Source organism: Aquila chrysaetos, chromosome 4, assembly GCF_900496995.4.
Source record: "Aquila chrysaetos chrysaetos chromosome 4, bAquChr1.4, whole genome shotgun sequence".
Lineage (NCBI taxonomy): Eukaryota > Metazoa > Chordata > Aves > Accipitriformes > Accipitridae > Aquila > Aquila chrysaetos.
In genome coordinates this window covers 76057173-76082305 of record NC_044007.1, presented here as the reverse complement: position 1 = coordinate 76082305, position 25133 = coordinate 76057173, and the positions used below count along the sequence as shown (strand labels likewise).

The window sequence follows — 25133 nt, the reverse complement described above, 5'->3', positions numbered from 1 at the left end:
TTTCAGAAATGAAGGTTTCATTCAATAGGTGAAGACTACCATCGGTAAGATACTCACTTTGAGTACTACTATGAAAACAACCACCACCGACTTTGAATGAGATTAGAATCAGACCTAAGTGTTCAAAAGACGCATATCCGACCCAGACTTACCAAAGCCCAAGCCATCACTCCGTCTGAGTCCAGTGGGCACAGGGCGTCAGTCTTCTCAGAGTACAACTGTTCACCAAGTGCTGTGACCTGCTGGTTTTACAGCACTGCTGGTGGTTTACTGTCACATTCAATAATGACAGAAACAGTATATCCAAAAGCATTTTTAGAGAGGTAACAGTTGATTTAACCCTTACATGGTGAATAACCTCAACTTCGTAATGGTTTGAGAGATGCAGAGCTCCTCTAATTCCTCTGAGTTCTTTCTATGAGGTTGGTAATTATTTTCCAATTTCTTTCATCACTTGTTCCACTGCCAAAAAACTTTCTTTTCATGGACTAAAATTGCTTTGCGGTAGTTCAAATGGTCTATTACAATGAAGATGTAAAAAATATTACAAATGTCATGATATTAAAGAGTATTAATTCTTATAATGATCCCCAAATTACAATATAATTATTTCACTGACAGCACTTAAAATTTCTAGCAAGAAACAGTGCTCTAATTATTTGTACAGGCAGTAAACATTTAGACCATCACAAAATACCAGTATTAAAAAAGTGTACATTTTTTCATACACTGGAAAGAAGCCTGGTGGAAGAAATGGGAAAATAAAGCATTTGTTATGGCAATGACTAACAGCGATGATGAAAATGGACAATACAGGATTAGCTTAAAAATTTTCACACAGGTACGTGTTCTGCTTACGTTTTAGTTGCTCATTGATCAAAAACTTGTACATAGAGATACGTGTTAAAAACCATTCAGTGAGCAGTTAAAGCACAAGAGAGAACGGGCCGACTTCTCTTTTTTTATCGCAGTTAAGACTGTTTTAATCCAATATGCTCCTTAGCATATTTGAGCCTGCACGCATACTTTCATTTTTTTAAAATCAAAAGAAACAAAGAGAAAAGAAATGACCACTGTTATGCAGTAACCGCAGCATGGGGGGAGTGGGGAAACGGATCAGGCTCTGAGGCACTCCTCCTCGCCCAGCTCCTGTGACTGCCTTGCAGAAACTGAAGGCGAGGAACCACGCTCTGCAGCTCCAGCCCTCCTCCAAAATGAGGACGTAGAGCAGCTTAATGTCGGCTCACCTCATTTAGGTCCTGGAAGCATAGAATAATTTAATTTGGAAAGAACCTCTGGAGGTCGCCTAGTTCAACTTCCTCCCCAAAGCGAGGCTAACTTCCAGCTTAGATGAGCTTGCTCAGGACCTTGAGCAGCTGAGTTTTGAAAATCGCCATGCATGGAGACTCCACAGCCTTTCTGGGAAATCACGAATAATTCCTTGGGCAATGTTTAATGCTTCTCCCCATGAAGAACATTTTTTTCTGCCAAACTGAAAGATTTCTAGCTGCAACTTGTCACTGTTGCGGTCTTATCCTTTTGCAGTGAATACTAGAGAAGAGTCTGGCTCGCTCTTCCTTTTCTTTCAGATGCAAGACAGCATTCCAGTTCTCCTTACCTTTCCCTTGTGCAGGCTGAACAAGCCCTGCTGCCTCAGCACCTCCATGTACCTCTTCGATGCCTTCTGCCAGACTCTGCTGCCTCTGCTCTGGTTTGTCAGTATCTTGTTCCACAGAACTCAAAACTGAACCCACTTTTGGACAATGGACACACATGTAGCTTCATGGCAGCCAAGTTAAGGGGAGTAATCGTTTCCCTTGATCTGCTCATTATGCTCTTACTAGTGCAACCCAGTCTGTGGTTCGTGCTTCATCACCGCAAGGGCACGTTGCTGACTCACACAGTCCTGCATGTGACTCCCAGTTCTCACATAACGAGATATTTTCAGTCTCCTTCCTAGTCTTATGCCCCACGCTCATGTTTTCCAACGGGTTCTTTAATTGCAGTCATTCTTACTGCACAAAACCTGCAAACAGAACTAAATCCATTCCTTTACACGCTAGCCAGTAACAAAAATTAGAAGACTCGCAAGGGACATGTCTCACCAGAGATATCATCAGAAAGGTACATATGGAGTATTATTAGATACACCCTGTGAATCTTCAGCATTTCCACAGTTGATTGCAAGCTAATCACAGTTAATTTAGCTACGCAGATCTACTCTACTACGGTTGAAAAATACATGCAATGTGGACTCATTTAACCTGCCTTACGAATTTGAGGTAGTTAAGCACTTCCCTTGAGGTTAAACCTGTCTGCTGTTAGTTGATATCACAACACAAAAGTATTGTAACTTTTACAAAAGCTTTTTTGGCAATGGTGTTTCCTACACCAAAGGCAATACAAGATAGGATCAAGCCAGGGAGTGGGAACTGAAGCGCATTCCAGTTCCTCCACTGTTTTTCCCATGTACAAGTGACTGTGAAGGTCTGTGCACTGATGTTTGATTTTCCTTTCAAACCTATGCCGAAAATTATTGTGAAGTCTCTCTCTCAAAACAACACTAGGTAAGAATGTCTGCTGGCTCTTCAAAGACTCAGAGGAAACTACCACTTCCAGTAAATGTCTGCTACCCTCTCCCATTTCAGATCTTTATTTTTACCACCTGCCAAAGAAGCAAAGAAAAATTTCTGAACTAATGCAACCCAGTTTTTCAGACAGGGGAAAATTAACATATTGGACTTTATTATCCCCATTTCTTTCCCACAATCCTTTTTCTTCAATGACCGCAAAAGCCTCTCTGACCTCTGCAAAGCCCATTTGACCTAGAATGCTGCTGCTATTGCTAAACTGCTTTTCATCCTCTCCTTTTTGGCACTCTCTTGAACCTACTAGTTCCTTGCTTTTATAAAAGCCTTGTTTGGACGCTCTGACAACGCTACACCATAGCCAGTAACCAGCCTTCCTTATTCGAAGGGATCAGATGTCACAAAAGTGACATGAAGAGCAAAACGCTCTTTGACAGGAAAAGGATTGTGTGCCGGAGTAGACCTTTCCTTGCTTAACTGGAGAACATTGCCACTTGGCTTAGAGAAGGAGAGATTTTAAGTCAGTAGTGTGAGTTGTTCATTTCCTTCTACACACAGTGAAGTATGACGGGGACACTTTCACACCAGTTCCTGGCGCTCACTATCTGAGGTTAACAGCAAGCTAGAACAACTCACAAAGTGCTTTCCTGGCTCTAGTTGGTTCTTTACTTTGGTGTGAGGAGAGGGGCAGTGTGCTCAATCCATGCAGTTCAAAGAGACTATGAACAAGCAGACAATGTAGGTTAGAGGAGCAGGATGACATGGAAATATATTTAAGAGCATATAATAGATAGCTCCAGACTTGCACTTCATAAATCACCATGTGTAACACTGGTAACGTGCCGTGATCAATAATGGTGCTCTTCGGAGGCCCTTGCGGGAAAGGAAAATCTAGATCTAAACCCAGAGACTGCCCAATATAATGAGCCTGGTGAAGAAATAAACCACTCTCCGCATTTTGCTGGGAATTATTAGTCTTAAGTGATAGATTTTGGCAATCTGCATCTTTTACAGAGGTGGTCGGCTACCATTCAAGCACACTGCAGAATCTAAACAAATGGACTGTGAAGGTGATTTTCATGAGCCACCTTAGAGAACACACTCTATAAAATTGCCTGAAAAGTGTATGTGGTGTAACCATTAAAACCAGAAATTATTAGTGCACCTATGCAATAAAACAATGTTTTATTAGGTGATTTTTCAGACCACAGAAAAAAGGCAATTTGCTCAACTTTTCTTTTTAAATTTCATCATCTTCCCCGCCCTGTGAACTCTGTTCTATCAGTTCTCTTCCTCAGTTTGTCTGTTAACAATTCCGTAAAATCTCTACTACAGTTTCTTATTTCTAGCATAATCCAGGGGAGAAAAACATAAAACACTTTTGCATTGCAATTATATTTTCCATCCCCAGAGACTAGCTGCCAGCAAACTCAGCAAAGAAGAGACAAAAAGAGCCCACCCTAAACCAAACACACATATACATACATACACACACACTTGTGGGATTTAAAAGCTCATTCCATAGTACAGACACACCATTCCACTCACAGCTGTGTATTTATTTCTGATTAAAAGTGATTTAAAAGTTAGGAAGTGTGGAAGAGAATCAGGTCAATGTGTAATAAGTTATCTATTACTGAAACCATTAGGTATTACACACAAAAATAAAAAATTTTGAACAGTAGCTTTCAATTTATGGGGACAAAGTATACTCGCCTTGGGCATATGAGCACTTCTATTGAGAACTGCTGCACAAATGAGAAGAAATAGTTTTAGTACCTTTCTAACAATGCAGACTTACTAGGCAGTAATAGCAACAAATACTGGTTTTGCTTAATACCAAAAGCTAAGAGTGAACTCCAGGCTGGAGTAGTGGTTAACAAAATGGGATTTCATCACGCTTACAGGTTTTTTTCTTATCCATCCTCATAGCACCTCAGTCCATTCAGATCTGTGATGTTGCCCTTCAGTTCCCCCATCAGTGCACCCATCATTTTCCCTTACATCATCTTCTATCTTTGTATAGGATAGTATCTATAGCATCATCTGAAGTCAGACAGAGCCCTGAGAAAATTAAATGTTTCATGCACAAACCACCTGTCTAACTTACAATTAGGACGGGACAAAATAACTCCGTTTAATTGGCCAGAACATGCTTCAGCCAAACCACCAATAACGTAAATACCTTCACAAAAGATTTTCAACAGCTAGCTCCAGATTTAGATATGAAAACATTTTCATACAACTCTGTGCTATAAAGACACAAAGCTCTACTCTGACCTCTTTAGATGTACATTAACTGCCTCCTCTTGGACCTCCTGATCAATGGAATACCCGCTTCCCTCTCCAAAGTTCAAACAACAACAGGCTTTTCAATACACTTTGGCTGGTGGTTTACTTTGGCCATTATATTTCCAGCAATATTTTAACCTAGAAAAGCATGCTCCTCTTCTGAATTTAGTTATTACACATTTTACTGCACATTCACACTCGATTACTCTGCTATCTTATTTCTCATAGCTGTAAGACGTCCAATGATGTCAATAAAAGTATATACCTGAAGAGACTGCTTGGAGTACCTGAACACTCCTCATCACCGAGACATTTTGCCTTCTGAAACTGCCCAGTGAAGAAAGAATTATTCTTGCGGAAAACAAAACCGAGGACCAGAGTACGCTAAGTATCTCCCCGAGGATCTCGTGCGATCACCTCCACAGGGGTATTGTCCCATTTTCCAAGGACATTTCCTAGGCACCCTGAAGACCAGACTCCCGTGCTGGGACGAGGGCAAATCGAGGGCAGTGAGGCCAGGACAGCGTATGCCAAGCACGCTCACCACCTACACCACGGCCAGGCGCCCTGGGGCTATGCTAGCAGCAAAGAGCCACAGACATGCTGCAGAGCCCATAAAGGCAATTGGTTGTATGGAAGGATGGCAAGAGACAGACTTGTTTTCCAGTAACACAGACGTAGCCAAGAAATCACTGCATGGGGCAAGAATCAAAGGCAGGGTATCACGAACACTTCAGGCTCTAGCCATGAGGTTACCTTTTTCAGCAGCACACACTGATGCTCTCTCCCTGGGAGCCTAGTAGAGAGGGGAATATTGGACAGGTAGAAAACAAAGTGCTCACGGAGGAGCTCTGCTCTCATGCTGCTACTCCTCTTTGACAGCAGATGGACTAGATCAGATTATTTCAGACATAAGCAGAGATGGGAATACTTAAGTTAGAGCTGAATTTGGCCTGCTCTTTCATAGTCCTCCTGTGAAGTCAATTATCTCATCAACTGTGCTTTGCCCTGGGGCTCTCCTCTATTAACTTGAAATACCAGGAGGAAGAAATGCAAACATGCAAGAGTGGTAACTGGATGTTATGCTCTGTGCTGATTTGTGGATAGTAAAATGTTAATGGCAGTGTCATCTCTGGTGCTATGGTGAACAGTAGCCTGATGCAAGAAATGGGTCATCATCTGAATGATGACTTGGAATGAATTTTCCCCGTTCATATTTCGCCCTGTTAGTATCAGATCCTGCTTCCACTTCAGCAGCTGGGTTTTGCCACCGACTTCAATGGGAGCAGGATTGGACCGCTCACTGATTAAAATGCAAAGCTGCAGATATCTCCTGCATGGGATGAATCCCCACAGGGAAAATTTGTCTGCATTTTTATTCATGTGAAGCATTTTAAGGCTTTCATTTACACAGTTCATTCAATAATAATGTGCATGCCGTATAATGGGGTACCTGATTAAGCATGCTTAAGTGCTTTGCTGGAGCAGGGCCATTTCTAGAATTTGAAGGTTCACTATGATCATACCCTCAAAACAGACAAGCTAGTTTGGGGAATTTTTCACCTGAGTTAATGGGCTTAATTAGGATCAGCATAAAAGGTCATTCTTCCTACGGGAAATTTGGAAATGTCTTCTGAGTTTCTTTCTTTTTAGCCTCAGTTCCTACAGAAATTAGGTTGAGAAGGTCACACTGCTGTAGGTTTATAAGTCTGTCTATGAAACCCTCCAGTAACTTTTAAACTGCCTGCCAACTTCTTCTGAATTAGTCAGGAAGGATAACAGTCTGAAGTTCAGTTCCAAAAGTTTCATAAAGAGGTAGAAGGACAGAGCAAGGAGACTTTCTTCATATATGTGCTGACATAAAGGCTCATTCTCTGTTTAATCTACCAGGGATACCTGAGGGAAGGATGCTATGAACAACAGCAAAGCTTCAGGCCAGAGCGTGGTGGGGTTTAGATACCAGAGAACTGAGTCATTAATGCAGAAGTCCAAAAGAAATGCTTAAGGAATTACTCGATAGGGTCTGGGGGAGGAGAAGAAGAAAACAAAGAAGAAAAAAAAAAGGGGGGGGGGGGGAATATTCCCAAATCCTAACATCCATTTTGGTTTTTACTTTTTTCCTTTTTTATCCATTATTATCCCTCTATTATCCTCTTTCTTTCCCCTTCTTATCCCTAACCAAAAAAAAAAACGTAGAAAGAGACACCTCTTCTTTTAAACTCCAAAGAACCAGTTAATTTATTTTTCCTAAAAACACTACACAAGGATTGTGTTTGGAATTTTTAGCAGGTGTGACTGGCCACTGTTCCACTTTGTATAGTACAGTTTGTACAGCAATGCTCAAACATTATCTTCATTCTCCTGATTGCTCATAATTTCAGCATGATATTATAAAACTCTCCTCTCACCTTAGAGTGGCTCCTATCAGACCAGCACAGAATCAAGCTGGTGGTTTGTTATTACTCTTCACATTACAGCATGTAAGTTTAAAGACTTCTGTCTCTGTTGCTTTCAGTCTGCTAATTTTCTCACAGGCATTAATTTAGCTCTGTGGAAAAACCGCAAAGAGTTTCTCTGTGTAAGGATTTTTTGTGTAAAAAAATGCAATCAATACATTGCCAAAGCCTTGTATCATGAACAGTGGCATGTACCCTGAAAGTGAAGAAAAGCCTTTTTAGTACAATTTGTGTCCTTCATAAGAGCAGACTGAAGACAAATGATTTTATTTGAGGAACATCTGAATCCCATTGATTAGCTTGATGAATACAGAACAGGAAAGCTGCCAGGTACAGAGGAAGCTGGGCATGTCCACAAGGGAGTGGAGCAAACAAGCAAATTACAGTATATGCATGCTTTTTTTTTTTTTTTTAACCAAATGTTTTCATTTGGAAAACTTGGACACTTAAACCTCTAAGTTTCTTTAACTGACTGGTCAGTTAATCAGCATATTGTTCTCATTTTCTGAAGGCAAGCAGAGAAGGGTTTTAAAAGTAAAAAAATTATATTTTTAAATTATAAGTAATCAATAAAATATTTCCATTATGTTTAATTGAAGTAAGATTTCTTCGGGGGGGGGGGGGGGGGAATCTTTCCTCTTTTTGGGGAGAAAGCAGGATAAATTTTACCTGGTAAACAAGAATCGTGTCACTCCTGAGCATCAATTTAACGTGTCTGAGACACTGGTAGTACCCAAAAAGGGTTTCAGAATAAAACCAAAATACCAACGCATTTGTGCAATAGTCCCGAAAGTAGTATCTACTTGCAGCAGCAGCAGGAAGTGATACAGGCTGGCCCTTCTACAGCCCTTAGCAGTCCACTGTGAGGCTTTCTGTAGAGCAAGTCAAGTATAAGAGTCTGTTTAGCTTCCAAAATGCTCCATCTCTTATGAGTAAAATTCAAGTAAAGAAAGTTCTTACCTTGAACTTAAAGCCAGTAGATTAGTTTTTTTTACAGTCTTTATAATTCTTATATAATTCTCCATAATTGTTATAATTTAAGAAATATAAGAATTCTTAAATTCTTACATTCGAGTCTTGACTGTTACACATATAGACACACCTTATAAATATAGCTGTTGCATGTTTTCACTTAGTTAAGAAAAAATGTTGAAAATACTTCTCCATTAATTTTAATGTTTTTACAAACTGAAAAAGTATTTTCCCCTTTAGTTTTTAACTTCTTGTCAAGTGAAAAAATTGGGGAAAGAAAAAATCATGGGAGAGAAAAGAAGAAAAATGCTAACCTACGTCTTTTAAAAATAAGATATCAATAATAATTTTCATTAGACACTTGAAGTGAAAAAATCAGTTGTTCTGTTTGTTTGCTCTAACAAGTAGATACTCCTTTACCAGTCCTTCACTGTTTATGGGAGATTACCATATATTTAGCAACTTTACTTTCACCTTTCAATCACAACAGTCTTAAAAGAAAAAAACCATTGTCTGTTGTAGCCTCCTTTCTCATTCTTTCCTCAGTCTTCTTTTGGTTTAGGTCTTTGTCCTCCATTACACCCCACCTTTGCTTATGGTACAGTAGGTTGGAAAGTAGTTCTTTTATCCATGCCAGGAACCAATTATGGAATCCACAAAAGGAGCTGACAAAAGAGACTGTCTCTGCTCTCAGCCTTTTGCTCCCTCAGGCCCTCAAACCCAGAAGTGAATGTGCATGGCCAGAATTCTCAATTTCTTAGAGGAAAGCAGGCAGGCATTTTAGTCAGTGTTTACTGACTTAGAAGTGGTAATAGGAAAAGCTGAGTATGAGCATCTCAAAGGATGGACAAGCACTTTGGTATGGGTATTACCACCTACCTAGAACAGAGAATTAAAAAATTTTCTACAGTTTGCTTTCTGTAGCTGCCTGTGCATCGCCTGCATTTGAATCAGTAGGATCTTGCACTATAAATTTCAATGCCATTTCCAATACCAACCTTCCAGTTTTGATTTGGCTCATACATAATGTGTAAATCAAGCATAACTTCAAATTCTTACCAGGATTAAAGTTTTCACACGCTCACAGTCACATCATGTGCATTTCTTTGGCTGGACACCGATGTTTAGTCCGGCTTGTTACTGATAAAACATGTCTCTATTTGTACAGGCGTGAGGATTTCTTCATATTCCACTGTTCAAGCACAACACAGTATGTTTAAGATGCCACTCACTTATTAAAGGTACAGCTCACATAGTTAAACTGCTCTTACTTTGACTAAGGAAGAGGAAACCAGGGAATTTGGTTTCACTTAGAATAAACATTCACAGTTTATCCACAGACCACTTGGATTGCAGAGCTCGGCTGCAAGGGAACTGGAAGAGAAAAGTCTTTACATTTAGTCAGGATGGGAAATGTGAAGCTAAGGTTTATTCCTCTATGAAATAGGTAAATAACCAGTTAAAAACCTAAATATCAGGAAATGAGGCTAGAAAAACTATTTGATTCACAGGAGTCCAGTCCCATACTTAATGTAACCAGAAAATATTTTGTTAAATTCAAAGGAATTGTTCTCCCTTACAGTAGGACTCACTTCTGGCTCAAAGTCTGCAAAATCACAGATTATTTCCAATACAGGCAGGCAGCGGAGTGAACACGTAAGGGAATACAAAATACCTCCTTTCCAACTGGTGTTACCTTTACCCAGAACTGAGTCTCCTTCTTCAGAACTTTCTCAAGGCATGAGAAAATGAAGCAGATCTGGCAACTCAAATTTACAATTTTCTTATTAGAACTGAACAGGAGGAAAAATATCTTCCATGTTCAAGGAACATTCAAGGCATATAAAGGACTCAGTAGTTGATACCTATTCAGTATGTTATCAAAATCTAAAGTAGTTCATTCTTGCTACTGGGCTTGATCCTTTCAACAGCCATTTACCACTTGAATTCAGAACATCACAGAAGAATATGCAATAAACAAGGAATAAAGCAGCCGATTCTTGCATAGAAAAATACAAGATCACCTTCTCCCTTCTCCATCTCAGCAAAAATCAGCAGAGTTTATTATGTGTAAGCTCTTCTGGATAAATAAAGAATTAATTAGGTCACTTTTTGTTCTGTCAACTTCTGACGAATTTTAACAGTGCTATACAGAAGCTTATCTGCATACTATACATGAGATACCTGAATAAAAAAATGCGTAAACAGGGACAGCAAGTTTGTCTCACTGACCTTGAGGGGGGGAGTTCATAGTTTTGCAATGACATTAGAAAACAACATGGCTGTAATTTTCGAGGGATGGAATAAGTTACATTCTGTCTTCTAAAATAACATGTATTTTAGTATGGAAAGTTAAATGGTGCCTACTGCATGTACTAAATATATATTGAGAGTCATGGTAGTGACTGGAAGCCAAGTTCGGAAGACAGAACTGCTGTCTTATATACGCACACAGAGCCCAACTCTCACAAAGAGGCACTTTTATACTGGGATGGAACAATAAAGAGGGCTTAAAGTGGCTGTAAACATAAATGATGAATGTATGAGAATCATGACCACAGAGTTTACTTTACAAATGCAGAATACAGGGACAGATGATGGGCATATAATAGATTGCATGGACATACGTTTAATAAATAAATGCATCATAGGCCTTTGCAATTCATCATACAATTTGGACTGGATGATTTCTCTACCAATCACTCTCCCTTGGCACTTATTTGAGCAATCTAGATGCCACAGACAGCTTTAAATAGTTCCAGATAAAAATGAACAAAAAAAGAAATAATTCCTTTTTCCATTCATATATTTAGAATATTCTCTCCATATTTTACCTGCCCAGAATAATTTTCAGTTCTGGACCAGTAGCACCTTTTCTAAAGATAAAAATGGAATGAGTTCAAAGTTTAGTATTCCACAGCCCTGTCACTGGAAAAGAAAAAAATCCAGCTGCTCAGTGAGAAAGACAACATTCATTTCAATCCTCAAAGATTTGAATCCTAAGGAAAAAAAAAAAGAAAGCATTACATGTAGAAAAGACATTTACAGACATTTGGAGAGTCTCCGAATCCTAGATTTTAGTCTCTGAATGACTGAACTGCTGGTAATGAAGTCATTTGTCTGTGAAAGAGGATGGATACGAAAACAGTCTGCTCATGCTTTTAAAATGCTAAAACTCAAGCTGATAAACCTTTCTAGCAGAATGTGTCTCTCTATATCGGCACTAAACGTGACCTACTCTTATGCACTTGTTCTTAAGCACACACGCCAGCCATATGCACTCATTTCCACACCTTGGACACAGCTGCCAGAAATATACAGGCAATATCTATGCAATATAATAGCCAACCAAACATGCCACCACCCTTTCCAAGAATGCCTACAGTAAAAATTCGAGCTTACATCTGGAAGGTGCCATCACAGTGGCATCACCGGCAAATATGATTTTATCTTCGTTTTCCTACTTGTGATTAAACTGATTAAAAAAAAATCTAGAAAAAAAATTATTTTTCTTTTTAGTTGCTGAACAAAACAACTCAGTAAACTAAGTTTAATTTTATGGCATTCTTAAAGAGATTAAAATCTTTGTATAAGCATGATATCTGCTGGCTTAAAATTCACCTTTAGCATTATTCTTACTTGCTACCTACTGCAGATCTGTGGGGACCTCGGCTCCCTCTGGTGGTCAGCATAAAAAAAAGTTTTATGTGGCCTTCAGTAAAATCTCTGCACCAGGAAGCATAACCTGTTTCTAATTCACTGGATTTCATAGGCGTTGAGCACATTCATCAGGTATCAGAATGGGTTTAATCATAAATCATACATCTGTCCTTATTTCCTAAGAGCACTGAATGTCACTGACTTTGGAGTCATAATACTGGAATTTGTTTTGATTTATAAGCTATGTGTTTACTTGTCCTCCTGAAAGGGCTCAATAATATTTTCCAATTTTGGTTTTTGTTTTTGTTTGTTTGTTTGTTTGTTTGTTTTTCACCCCAGATATCTTACAGGAAGGACAGTATTTGAGCAATGCTGTTTAGTAGTGCAGATAAATCCTGTAAAATACTAAATATGTTTCTTACTAACTCTGGTAAGAGCATTTTGGTGAAAAATTGTAGTATAGTAGTCAATTTGTTACCAACTTCTCCATGTCATTCTCATTACACTTCTAATGTCTCCATGGTTAAAATAAAAGGAGTAAAACCAAGCCAATGTCCTTTCGTATCACTGCTAACCCAAGACTCCATCGAACTGACCTAAACTGACATTTCTTCCTCTCATTGAAAACGACAGAAAAACTCTCATTCTCTTCCAGAAGCCGAATCGAGGCGACGTTAGAAATCCTGGGTCAAAGCCTGGAACAAGCAGGGATTCCCCAACTGTAGGTCGGCACTGAGCTAGTGCTCATGAACCAAACTTCCAGCGAGTTCACGCTCCCATAATCACACTTTGCTTCAACACTTTACCCCCTTGCACGCACACTATTAATGAATTAACAGTTGTGAAACAGAGCATCTATGCAATTCCACTGAATAGATGTGGATTTAATGAGTGTCACTGAAAGTTCTTTCCCACACTGTGTATAGCAATGGGAGGTTTTAAACATGTTAATATTATAAGTATAGTTTCTTATAATTAAGATGATTTCTTGTAAAGATGAAGCAATTTTTTCTTCTTTTAAGTTTTGTTTAATACTAATATGTACCTGGCATTTATGAAATTGTAAGAAACAAAGGATATGAGCTAGCAAAAGCAAGGAATTTTTTTTTTTAAATTCAGAAAGGCAGAGCTAGCTAGCTTAAACCAGTATTAAAATATTTTAAATAGGAATTTCACAGAAAATGTTAATTCCCACAAACATATTTTTAGAGGCAATTTTGCATTTTAATAAAAAACCCCAGTAAATTAAGCACACCTAGGGCTTCTGAGAGTTTCAGCAGACCACCTCAGAAGAGAGAGCTTTTCACAGCAAACTTGTCAGCTACATGGAGAGGGGTCATAGCTGGATTCCTTCAAAGCAAGGAAACTTTTTCATCGAAAATGTAATTTTGTTGAAAACTCGAGCCTCCTTTAAGCTAAACTGGTGTCAATGTGAAGAACTGCTTTTACAATACACTGTACTTCTACATTTTACTCAATACAAACCCCTTTGTTTCACCACTTCATTATTCCATTTTTATACTAGTCTGAACTCCACGTGGCATGTAACTCTATGGAGTTACAAATAGGATGTAAACAGAGTAATGAGAATGTGTAAATTAGGTTCTTAATCTTCACATTGTGAACACCTACTAGCTTTTTTTTTTAAGGGAAGACTTATAATTAAACCCTTGTCCTGTCTTAAGAAGCTATTACAAAGTACTGGCAGCGCAGAGAGTTAAATTCTACTCCACTTTTATTAGAAGACCCTTAGGTTATTAAGTATACTTTCTGAAGCATCACTTAAAACTTATTAACTTCATATCATATTTGTATTAAAAAACATCAAAACCCTTTTTAGTCATGTTTCACATTATCTGTAGGAATGCTTTGCTTTCTTATTCTCCATTTTGCCTACCTGGAAAGGATTCAAGATGAACATGATTATTTGCTTGAGGGTAAAGCAATAATTCCTCATCATTTAAATTAGAGTTATGTATTGCAACTCACTCGTTTAAGTAACATAAATGTCTTAAATCACAGTACATGTGAGGTCAGAATAGTTCTGGGTGCGTGCAGCATTGCAACCCATAAAATCTCTGTTTATAGTTCAGAATGATTAAAAATACATGTCTTATGGGCCATTCACATGAAGAACTTTCTTCAGCGCACAGAAGTTTTTGGTAAGTACAATCCTATAGCTGATATTTATTTTTAACTCACTGGCTATTCCTAGTACAACTGTAAAAAGGAGACCTGCGGAACGAGATTTATCTTGAGCAAACAGTGTTTGCATCTTTTGTTACAGAAATAGAACACGCACCTTGATTTCCATAGGATGTCTCCAGCATCAAGATAAAATTACTCCTGCTAAGCATCAGGATGAAGGCAGAAGTAAAGCCTATGAATCAGTGCATTTGGTACTGGTTCTTAGTACTCCTTTTAGGCCCCTTATAGATTCAACGGATCTTTCTGTTTCTTTTTTTTTCTTGGCAGCTTGATTGATAGCCAAGATATAGAAAGAATCTTGCACTTCAACTTGACTAGGCCATGCCCAGTTCTAGTTTCGTTCCAAAGGAACAAAACATATGCAATGAAGGAAAAATAGAATATATTAGAGAATGTAAAATGTTATTCCTAGGCTAACAGAAAAAAAACAAAACATGTTTTTAGGAAGTTTTCATTAAATCTTTAGACAGTATTGAAAGTAAGACACCCCGTCCCCAAACCACACTCTTTGAAACACCAAATCAAATTAAACCATGGCTCAAAATAAAAGAAAATCTCTTGAAAAAGAACAGACAAATGTACGGGTAATCTTTCTGAGGCTGACATATAGATTTATATAACACAGCATTCAGTTCTGCAGCGTACATATCACAAATGAGTATGAACCACAGCCAAAAATAATCAATAGTAATTAAAAGAGAATGTGCGAGTTCAAAAAGAAAGGAAGCCAAAATCTCAGTCAGAAAAAAAGGTTCTTTTCCAGCAGGGGAGGAAGGAAGGCAACAGAAGAATCAGGGCAGCAGAGGCAACAGGAGGTTCAGAGGTATGAAGGTCATAGGAAGAGGCAAGGTCTGTCAGACGCGCTTGGTATATGAAGGGAATGATGCACAACAGTAAACTGTTGGGGGAAAAGAGTAAAAGGATAAAATTATAAATATTGTGCAGGTCAGACAGCAGAATGGCTAGCATGCTCAGTAACGTTAAAGAATCAGATGCCCAAAGGAGGTGCAGGTGTGTGGGCACATGTATTAAAATCCAGAATCCCACAGATGCTCTGAGACTAACTCCCTGGGTTCATGTATAAGCTAACTCAATCCCAACAGCACAACACGTACTGATATGCAGCATGTCTACAAATTCTGCTTTACTTGGCCTGAATTTTAATTCTCCAGAAGGTACAAGATAGATGATATTGGAAATTCAACTTCATTCTTTAGCCTCAGATCAGGCTGGATGAGTAAAAGCAATGTTGGTGGTATATGTCTCCTAAGTCACACCTGCAAGTTTTCTTGCTGTAAAGACCGTTTCTAAGAAAGAAAAGGCTGGGTCACTTGGCAGATGCTTTCTGAGGCAGTGCACTATGACAGGCCAGCAAAATTCCTTACTTAGCAGCCCGCAGTTCTAAATTAATTTAGAACCACATGTAAGAAAATGTAGTTTCCTCTCTGTGAGTTTCTCTACCTATTTTTGCTTCAAGTTAACCAAGTCCAACCCTTAGAGACTATCCCTAATGACTGCAAAAGACTAGATATATATCTAAGGTGACTGAAGAAATATGACCAAATTGCTTGTGAAACTGTCACAGCTTTTGTCAAGTGGCTTGTATTACCTGTTAATGTATCAATGATATAATGAAAAACATTAAAAATTAGGTATGGGGACAAGGCTCCTTTCTGTTCTCCTGGTTCCTTAAAATTAACCTGGTATTATCCATCAACTAGTAGTATACATGTCATCTATACAAAATAACTGGGAAATGCTTACACCCACTCCTTCACCCCTTTCAAACGTTCTGGTTAAGTGATGATTGATTATTTTGATCTGTAGTTAAAAACAAACCACACGTTCAAGTTGTGATTTCACTTCTTTAAAGACAGAACACTTTCCGAAATTTAAAAATCAATCAGTTGTCAAGCCCTTACCCAGTGCAAACCCTGAGTTCACTAGTACTTTATCCAGTCCCAGTGAAGAATTTAACTTCAGGACCTCAATCTACAAGAAGGTGAATTGTTTATTCTTTTTCAAACAGCTTTTAATTTCTTACTGCATTTCTTAATGATAGTTCATAACAAGCCAAATAAAGGGCTAATCATAGAGGTTCACAGGAATATTGCATTTACTCTAATGAGCTAGTGAAAACAATTAAAGGCAGCACATTTTAGTTGCTCGTCTAGGTGCAGCAATCTTTCAATATGAGCATTCTTTACCTGAGATAAGTAGCACAGAGCTTACTATTGACTCATCTATTGGGAACTTCACAAGCTGTGTGACATAACCAAACACCATGCAACAGAGGTGACAATCTCCATTTCTGCATTCCCAAAGCACAGTCAATCTTAGAATCACAGGCCATGAACAATCTGATTAGTAAGGTAAGGAAGGAGAAAGGGTCCCATAAACGTATCATTTTCGACATGCACACAATATGCAGGTAAGGGTCTGCCAGACCAAAAGTTAAGAGGAAAGGTCATGTAATGAGAATAAAAAGATTAAAGAGCAAAAACTGTGAGGAACAGTTGTACTCTTGTTTGTGGAAGAGATCCTCACTATTAGAGCCAGAAAAGCCCAAGCATCTTACTAAAGGCCCTATTCATGAATGACTTATACTCCACATAAGTTTGGAAAACTCCGTGAAGAGCAATTACCACCGTCCTCTATGAAATGAAAATTCCTCTACATGGGTTTCCCAGAGCACAATGGGACAACTGTGTGTTTGCTGAGAAGGAATGAGGGGTGAGGCACGGTGCCCCACAGACAGTGGCAGATTGTAAGGAACAAGAATTTAAACTCCACATGATCACAGAAATTTAATTTCTGAATGGGAATCTCATCTTGTGAAAGACAAACTGCTGCTGACAGTCACCCACTCAGCAAAGGAAGACCACAATCCTCATCAGAGAAAGCTGTTTTGAGAGTGATTTCAGAACAAATATGCCTTTCATCACTAGCTGGCATCAGTAGCTTATCCTCCTTCCCACCTTGTTCTATGAGAAAACACATTTACTGAGGTTAGAGTTAGGAAGAATGAAAATTTTCTTTTTCTTTGAATCTACCGCCAAAGTCCTATTTGCACTGCTTAAGGCATTCTCAGGCAATAAAAAACATCATTGCAAAACTCTGTTCTTATACTGCTCAATTGCTACAGTATCCAAGCGCCTTTCAGAACAGCATTAGGCAATACAATTAGCATCTGTCATATGTGCTACTTTCTCTCATGGGTATATCTACACACATTTCTCTTATGTAAATCTATACACCTATCTTTAGGTAGAGCACAGCATAATTATAAAGCTAAACTTGTCCCTCTCCAACACTGATGCTTTAAGTCTAAAATAAGTACCCACTACACACTATTCTTTTGCTCTCAGTAAACTGAGGATAATAAAAGCTCATGTTATGTTTCCATGTACAAGCTGAATCAAATCCTTTTGACTGGGATATTGTGTTTGTTTAAGAGCAAATGATCAGGCTGATAAGATCAGGGCTACATTGATTAAAGGGTATTTGATCACCAACGCAGATCAGGAAAGGATTGCAAAATAACAGTGGTAGAAACTCAAATGCAAAGAAGGCCACAACAGATTTTTAATTAAAAAAAAAAACATTGTAGGCAAGCTGATGGTATCCAGCAAAAAAAAAGAAGATTTTAAGTATGATATGATTCCTGTGCATATGCTGGTAAGAATGAATTAGGGTTAATCCTCAACAAGATTCAGGTTTTCTGTTAGTATGGATCTCCTTAATTTCCTTCTCTCCCTCCCAACAAAACTTGTCAATCTGTATTTCCTCAGCACAGATTTGAAAAATAATGCTTCAGATTTAGCTGGTATCCAACACCAAACACACAACATTAATGTATCAAAGTTAACTGCTACCTGCAGAATAATTCTGGTCAAGAAAATCTCCTGGAAAAAGATCTTTTGTCAAATTAGCAGCTAATGGAGACATTTCCCTATCCCATGGTTAGGAGACACCCTCCTAACCTTCAAAGGAAGTGTGTCCGTGAGATGCCTGAACGTGCTGATCTTTGCTGCCTTTACAGGATCTACATGGGTGTGCAGGGCAAGCCCACAGAGAATATAATACATGATCAAAGACTTGGACTGTGTACAAAGATTTAAAGACAGTCGATGGATAAGCATGAAAAAGTAGCATGAAAACATGCTTTTCACAAATACACAAGGATGTGGAAAATATCATATTTCTTTGTCTGGTAACTGCTATGCCCCAAGGGGAAGAGCACACAAAGGACTATACAGAGATGGCAAGGAAGATGTACCCATTAGGACAGGAAGGTCTTTAACAATATACAGCTCCTATAAATGGTTTAATTTTCCTAAGGGAGACACCCTGTAGTTTTTGACCTAGACTGATAGACGTATTGACTCTCAAAGGAACCCGTCTCTGGGGAGACAGAAAAACAAGCATGGAGAATTAATACAAGACAACAGATTTTTGCTTCCAGGTGCACAAAGTCACAAGGTTTGATGGTTGTTTTTAAATGCTTCCATACGATGGCCAGGTATCATCCACAAAACTGTCTCCAAACAAGTGTTTTGTTTACTTTGCATTAATTAGTTACACTGCATTGGGCATTTTAAAAGACAACAGGCTGGAAAAAAGGGAAAAAACAGACATGTATGTCTACAGAGCAGAGAGGAAAGTCTGGAAAAGCCACCCCTGAGAGTAACCATCAGAAGAGTGGAAATGCAAATACACATATTTTCAAACATACGTTTAGGTACCAGCTCTGTTGGTGCTGTAACATCTGCTTCTCTGTAACAGACTGTTGGATCCACAATGTCTCTGTCAGGAGGAGGGTAAGGTGGGGGTGGGGGGATCACTAACTGAGGTGGACCACGAGTGGTGCCTCTAGGAGGTTTTTGTGGCACCAGCCGTCCATCACCTACAGGGGGGATCAATTGACTAGTTACTTCATTGCAAGGTAATGATCTCTCGGTTTATTGTTATTTTTTCAACACGCATTGACTTCCCTTACTCACATCCAAAGTCTCTCTGGATCTAATTTTGCTCTTATTTACCTCAAAATAATTAAGGGAGAAGGAAAAGCTAGGTCTCTCTTAAACCAACAGCAATGGGAACAGAACTGAGCCCAGCACATACATGTACATCACAACTAACAGTCAAAATCACCAGTTTTGGCAGACATAAGGAAGGAGGAAAAAAAAAGTTTTAAAAAAAATAAACTGAAAACAGCTACGTAAGGAAATGTGAAAAATGTGCTTTATTTGTATCTTCTTAAGTGCCAAACTGCCTGAATTTGTTGACCTCTAGGATAAGAGAGAGAACGAGGAAGATGCCTCAGGTCAGTATTTTGAAGTAGGTATCTTGACGGGTTTTTCTTTTCTTTTTCTGAGTAGATTTTTTATTATTTTGACATTGTGGAGAAGCAGATGATTAAGTTGCTTTTTGCAAAACAGTGTTCTAAGCTATCAAAGGAAATGCTCATAACTTTGGCTGGGGGCTTATTTCAATACTATGTACAATAACCAAATAAATACATGAACCTTTGCACTATATTAACCATTTGCAATGTTTAAAAACTGCTGCCAGTTTGTAGCGTACAGACCTAGAGCTATTGCAATCTGGAAAGTCCTTAGAGGCTGAAAGTGCACTGAGGAACCATGACTACCTGCTCGTTCCGCTCCCACACCCTGCCTTAAGCATCTGCTGTGGTCACTGCTGCAGACGGATGCTAGCAGAGACAGACCTCTGGTCTGATCCATTCTGATCATTCCTATACTCTCAGGCTCATGCTCTGGTGCTGCTGAGAAGGGAAGTAGCACCGAGAGGGAGGAAAAAAGATTAAAACCATTATCAGTTTTTACTTACGAGTCACTAGCTTCCAGAGATTCAAGACACAATGTAATGCTGGCAAACGTGCAGACCCTTTTTTACTGCTTTGAGAAAACCGGGCACAATACTTCAGGGTCCCAATAAGCGATTCAGTATTGAATACTGAGGTGAATTTGCCAGTTTGAGAATATTTTTTATAGGATCTTTTGCTTTGATTCATGTGGCTAACTCGGGAGATACATACGTAGCTTTAATCCTTTTCCACCATGCGGCCGCCTATTTCTTGCAGCACGTTTTCCCCCTCACTACTGTCTTGCTTTTTTCACAGCTTTTCTCTCTTGCTTTCAGAGCCATCTGTGCTTTCTCATAGTTTTCTTGCAAGGGCCCCGAAGAGAGGCTGTTTTACCAACCTTCCCTTGCTGTAACATTTTTTTCTTGTTAATGAACACATTCATTCAAGAAAGTATCAGAAAATGAAAAGCACTGAAGACAGGGCTACTGTGGGACGAGTTCTTTGTCAGTGTAAAATAATAAGGCTCCATTAAAGTAAACGATACTACAGAATCCTACATCAGCAGAGTCTGGCCAGCAAGCACTTATGTACACAGTACTGAAGGGACTAGAAGTGGCTCTGCTCTGCTTTATTTCATCCGTAACATTCCAAGCAGCGATACAAAATAAAACAGAACACTTACAAAAAGTTAAAGCACCAAATGTCATCAATAAGTGACCAGCAGTAGGGCAAAGCACAAGGAGTGACAGACTGTAACATCTGCAACGGTTAAAAGTAAGCCAATTTGCTGAAAACTCCGGTGTTACATGGCACAGCGATAACGTTCCCCTTCGAGGGTTTAAATAAGAGATGTCAATGGAGTCGAACGTGTCACAAGATAATGGACTCCTGCTGCTACATAAATGCTGAGGCATTAAATGTGAAGCATTTACTGAAAATAAATGTTGGAACAAAGCCAAGAGGTTTCTTTCTAAACTGTGAGGCATTTGTAATGTAAGTGATTATATATGACAGGATGTCATATCTGTATGTCTCAGGCACTTTATGAAACATGAGGTCAAAGGCACGAACTGAAGTGCACTGAGTGCATTATGGCACTTGAAGAATGATTCTCTTAATGTACTGAAAAATGAGTTCCAATATGTGGGGTTATTATCTCATATCTTTACCCATCATAAAATCACTTTGTTTGCTAAAAGCATAATCTTGGGGTCCTCACCTGGGGAAAGCTCTCACCAATCTGAATAAGCTAGCAGTCAGATAATGACAGAGGTCTGGGAGAATGGTCTTCAGTCTTTCTGTGTGAGAGTGAATGTGGTGTCACAAACAGCTGGAGGCTAGAGTGTCTTTCGCTGTCTCCAGCCAGGTATGGCATTCCTTTGAGAGCACCAGTTCTGTTCTTCTACTGATTAGCTAAAGACTCAGCAGAGATCGATACACAATAAAACTGAGGACTAAATTCAAAAGAAAAACTTCACTGAATATGGTCAGTTGATGTCAAACTGTTGGAAGACTACTGGAAAAGAAAATGTCTTCAGGCTTTAGGAACACGAGGAGATACTGAACCAGCCTGACTCTACTTCAATTCTAGCAGAACCCCATGGCTTCAGATGCATTCAGTATTGCCTGGCCTATCTCCATTTACCAGCATTTCCCTTTACTATTTCCGTATTTCCATTTACTACCAAAACCACCATGACCTTAAAGGTGCAGAACAGGCCCAAGGCTAGTGCTTTTGGATACCCAGCATGTACCAAACATTCAAATCATCTGATGAGTGGTATCCACCTTTTACTACCCTAGGGTACTCTAAATGGTGCCATTAAAAAAAAGACGTAATATACCAACACTTATTTCCAGACTTTCATTCTGCAGAGAAATGCATTTTTTTCCCCATGTTACAAAAGTTTCCGAACTCACAGCATAACAGAATTAAGGAAACTTCGAACAGTGAGCACTGAAAGCACATGCACAGGATTACACAGGAGAAAAGAACGCCTCTCACCCATCGTGCTCTTCCTCTTGTCTTCCCTCTCCTCTGTCCTGTTTGGCATGGCAGGAGTGGGCGGCGCGGATGCAGTTGGTGGAAGAGGGGCACGCCTCTTCTTTTTCCGTAAATCATTTAGGGATGCTCCTTGTGAAATCTAGCAAAGTTGAAAAATAGGCACAGTAAAGGAGATGTTTTGTCAATGTTGTAAATTGTCAGTAACAAAAAAAATGTGGTATCTCAGCACAGTATATTTATAATGAGCATTTACAGGGACAACAGGAGATTAACAAGACAGATCAGAAGAGGTATAGTAATATTGCACTCAGAAAAGGAAAGGGACAAGAACTGCAGATGAATGCCACAGTGGAAATACTGGTCTGGTAGACATTTGATGTTTTTGGTAAAAGGGAACCAGAGAGCCCAACGCTCAGCAATGCACAGCATGACACTACACGTGCTGTTAAGCTTGAGCCATAACATGACCTTGCTTTTCTATTGGTTTCTTCAGACCTTAAATTATGGTTAAATACTCCAATCGGTATGTGTAGGGAATAAACTCTCTAATTTCTTTTATTTTCCTCTCAAATTCTTGTTTAAGGACTTCTGAGAGAAGAATCAGAATTGAAAGTTTGCTTGCATGGTGATATGAGATCATACTGTACTCTATTTATGTCTACTGGACTTCACAGACATACTTTTGAAGATCTGTAACTCTTTGGCTTCCAATAATTGCAACATGCTGGCTGGCAAGCCAAGACTTCATTACTGTTTACGCTGCTTTTAAAAATAAGAAAATTTTTATTACAAGTGACTTGGGTTTCACTGGGTTGCATAATATTTTCTGTAGCTTATTGGAACTTAGCTCTATTTCCTTTTTCCGGAAAAATAATAATAATAAAAACAAAACCATGTAGGAAAATCTGTTGAATTTTTATATTTGAAAGGTACTGACAACACTAGACAGAACCAGGTTTAGCTGAAGCAGAGGGTAATGGGAGCTGCCCACACATGGCATGCTGTTGGCATTCCTCAGTCTTCACTTGCATGACTTCACTGCTCTGTCCGTCCTGGTACTCCCCAGAGCTGAACATATCTAATATACAGAACTGCCTGGTGATTTTCTAATATTTCAAAGGCCTAAACAATAATAATAATCTTTCCTTTAACCCAGAGGATTAATGAACGCTTAAAATACATTTGTTGTGGGAGATTTCAATAAACAAATAGTAGCTTCACACTGCTCAAAGCTATTATCAGAGTTCAGAGGAAAGGCACCCATTTATATGCATCCTTTCCCACGTTGAGTGAACATTCTGAGAATAAATGAATTTTACAAAGAGCAGGACATGTATAGAGCTTCCCTCGCTTAGCCTTCCTTTTTAAAAGCACTCAGGAGGGTCTTAGGTTATAAAACACAAACATCGTTCCCACCTTTCAGGATCATGCTTTAACCATCGTGCCACATGACAATTGGACACTCTCCACCCCTTCTTGTTGAACCTGCACCCTGCATATGGAGAAACTTGGTAGTAACTGCACTGGACATAGAGCACGTTAACCAGGATGAGCTGCAGCTTTGTAGCAAACAGTTTCTATAAGGTGGAAGGGACAGAGGGTGGGAAAGAAAGGTGTCCTGGTCTTACTTCCTACTACCAGGGATTACTTCTGCATTTTTACATTAAATGTCCACTGGATACAGCACACGACTAAAGCCAGTGAGGCCAACCTAGATAAAGTTAGGCACAGTAAATGGGCGAGACTGTTAATAGTAACTAGAGATTTTGCAGACTCCAATTTTGGCCACCAAACTTCATGGAATTTGTAAAATTAGACTTATACCCAGAAAAGAGCACTAGGCCAAATGTTCAGGAATGGATACAGCAAAATTTTAGACCTCCTCCGAAAAACTCTTGCCCAAAGTTATGGTGTTACTCCATATTAAGATGCGGCACCTCTCCTGATGAAGAAACTGCCTGCCAGTGGTTAGGAACTGACTGCCATTGACTTAAGTTGAATCACACCCTCTGCCTCCCCAATTCTTCTAGAATTAGAATGCTCAATATTGAGCTGAACATGGGAAACTGTTCAGTGAAACAGGCTCATCAGGCTTTGGTTTACAGAGGAGGAATTACATGGAGGACAGCTACCTAATGCTGCATCCTTCTCCATGTCTATTTGGGGCAACTGGCAAATAGGCACTTGGAAAAAAACCCACATTCTTCTGCACTGCATTTTAAATAACTAAAGTCATGTGAACATTTAATACTCTATCTTGATTCTTCAGGATACTACCTTACAAAAATGAGAAAATTATCAAAGCGGGGACTTCGATTAATCTGACTGCAAAGTCTTCAAAATTCAGTAGCTATGGTGAACTTGAATCATCTGGGAGATAGGCAGCATCTCAACTTCCCCAACACTTCATAAGCACAAGCCATGACTTCTGCGGATATTTAATGGCATTTTGCAGCTTCCACATTCACTCCTGTCTCTGCAGACAGAAAGGTCTGGAGGACCTTACTTGAGGACAAAAAATGGATGGACTCGTGATTTAAAAGATAAGTCTAGCAAATCTTGAGAATCAAGGCAGAAAGTAAGGAAGCGTGTGTTTCCACTTGAAATGACAAGAGATCACTAATCACCCTGCCCCAATACCAGATGAGTGAAGGATGTTAGTTTGGTATAGTCAAATTCCTCAAAGACACACGACTGCTTTACTAAGAAGTAAGGATCCTTGTCAGAAGCCAGCTTATCTTTTTCAGCTCTATGCATTCTTATTTAGTTGAATCTTCTGAGGAACCTCGAATCTTCTGAGATATATGTATGGATGAACATGCTGCTACAGCTAAAGAAAAGGCTAGAAAATAGTGCACAACTGCAATTATGTAAGTGTGGTCAAATACACACCAAAAATGCTTTTATTATACTGTCAGCTCAGTGCAGTATACTTCACAAACACCATAAAGAAGATGAAAAGCTTGTTTAAAGTCAGCCACACTACAATGTATATAACAAGTGTCTAGTTCAAGAACAGGTCATAAAAATTGTTAAACGTAGTTCTTAAACACCAACCTCGGTAAACCTATGAGGCTAAACATAAATGGAAAAAACACAAAGAACATTCTGTTTCTTTCTTG

General features: G+C 39.1%; 1 protein-coding gene across 9 annotated transcripts in view; it reads right to left on the bottom strand.

The window, feature by feature from the left end:
• COBL (cordon-bleu WH2 repeat protein) overlaps window positions 1–25133 on the bottom strand; it is a 211184-nt gene that overhangs the window by 30075 nt on the left and 155976 nt on the right. For 8 of the 9 annotated variants that reach the window (XM_030011755.1, XM_030011752.1, XM_030011753.1 and 5 more), the window contains 2 exons: window positions 22012–22150; window positions 18912–19082 (listed from right to left, as the gene is read on the bottom strand). In XM_030011755.1, the coding sequence (XP_029867615.1) occupies window positions 18912–19082; window positions 22012–22150 (310 nt within the window). The remainder of the gene's footprint in view (window positions 1–18911; window positions 19083–22011; window positions 22151–25133) is intronic. The other variant, XM_030011760.1, reaches the window with a different exon arrangement.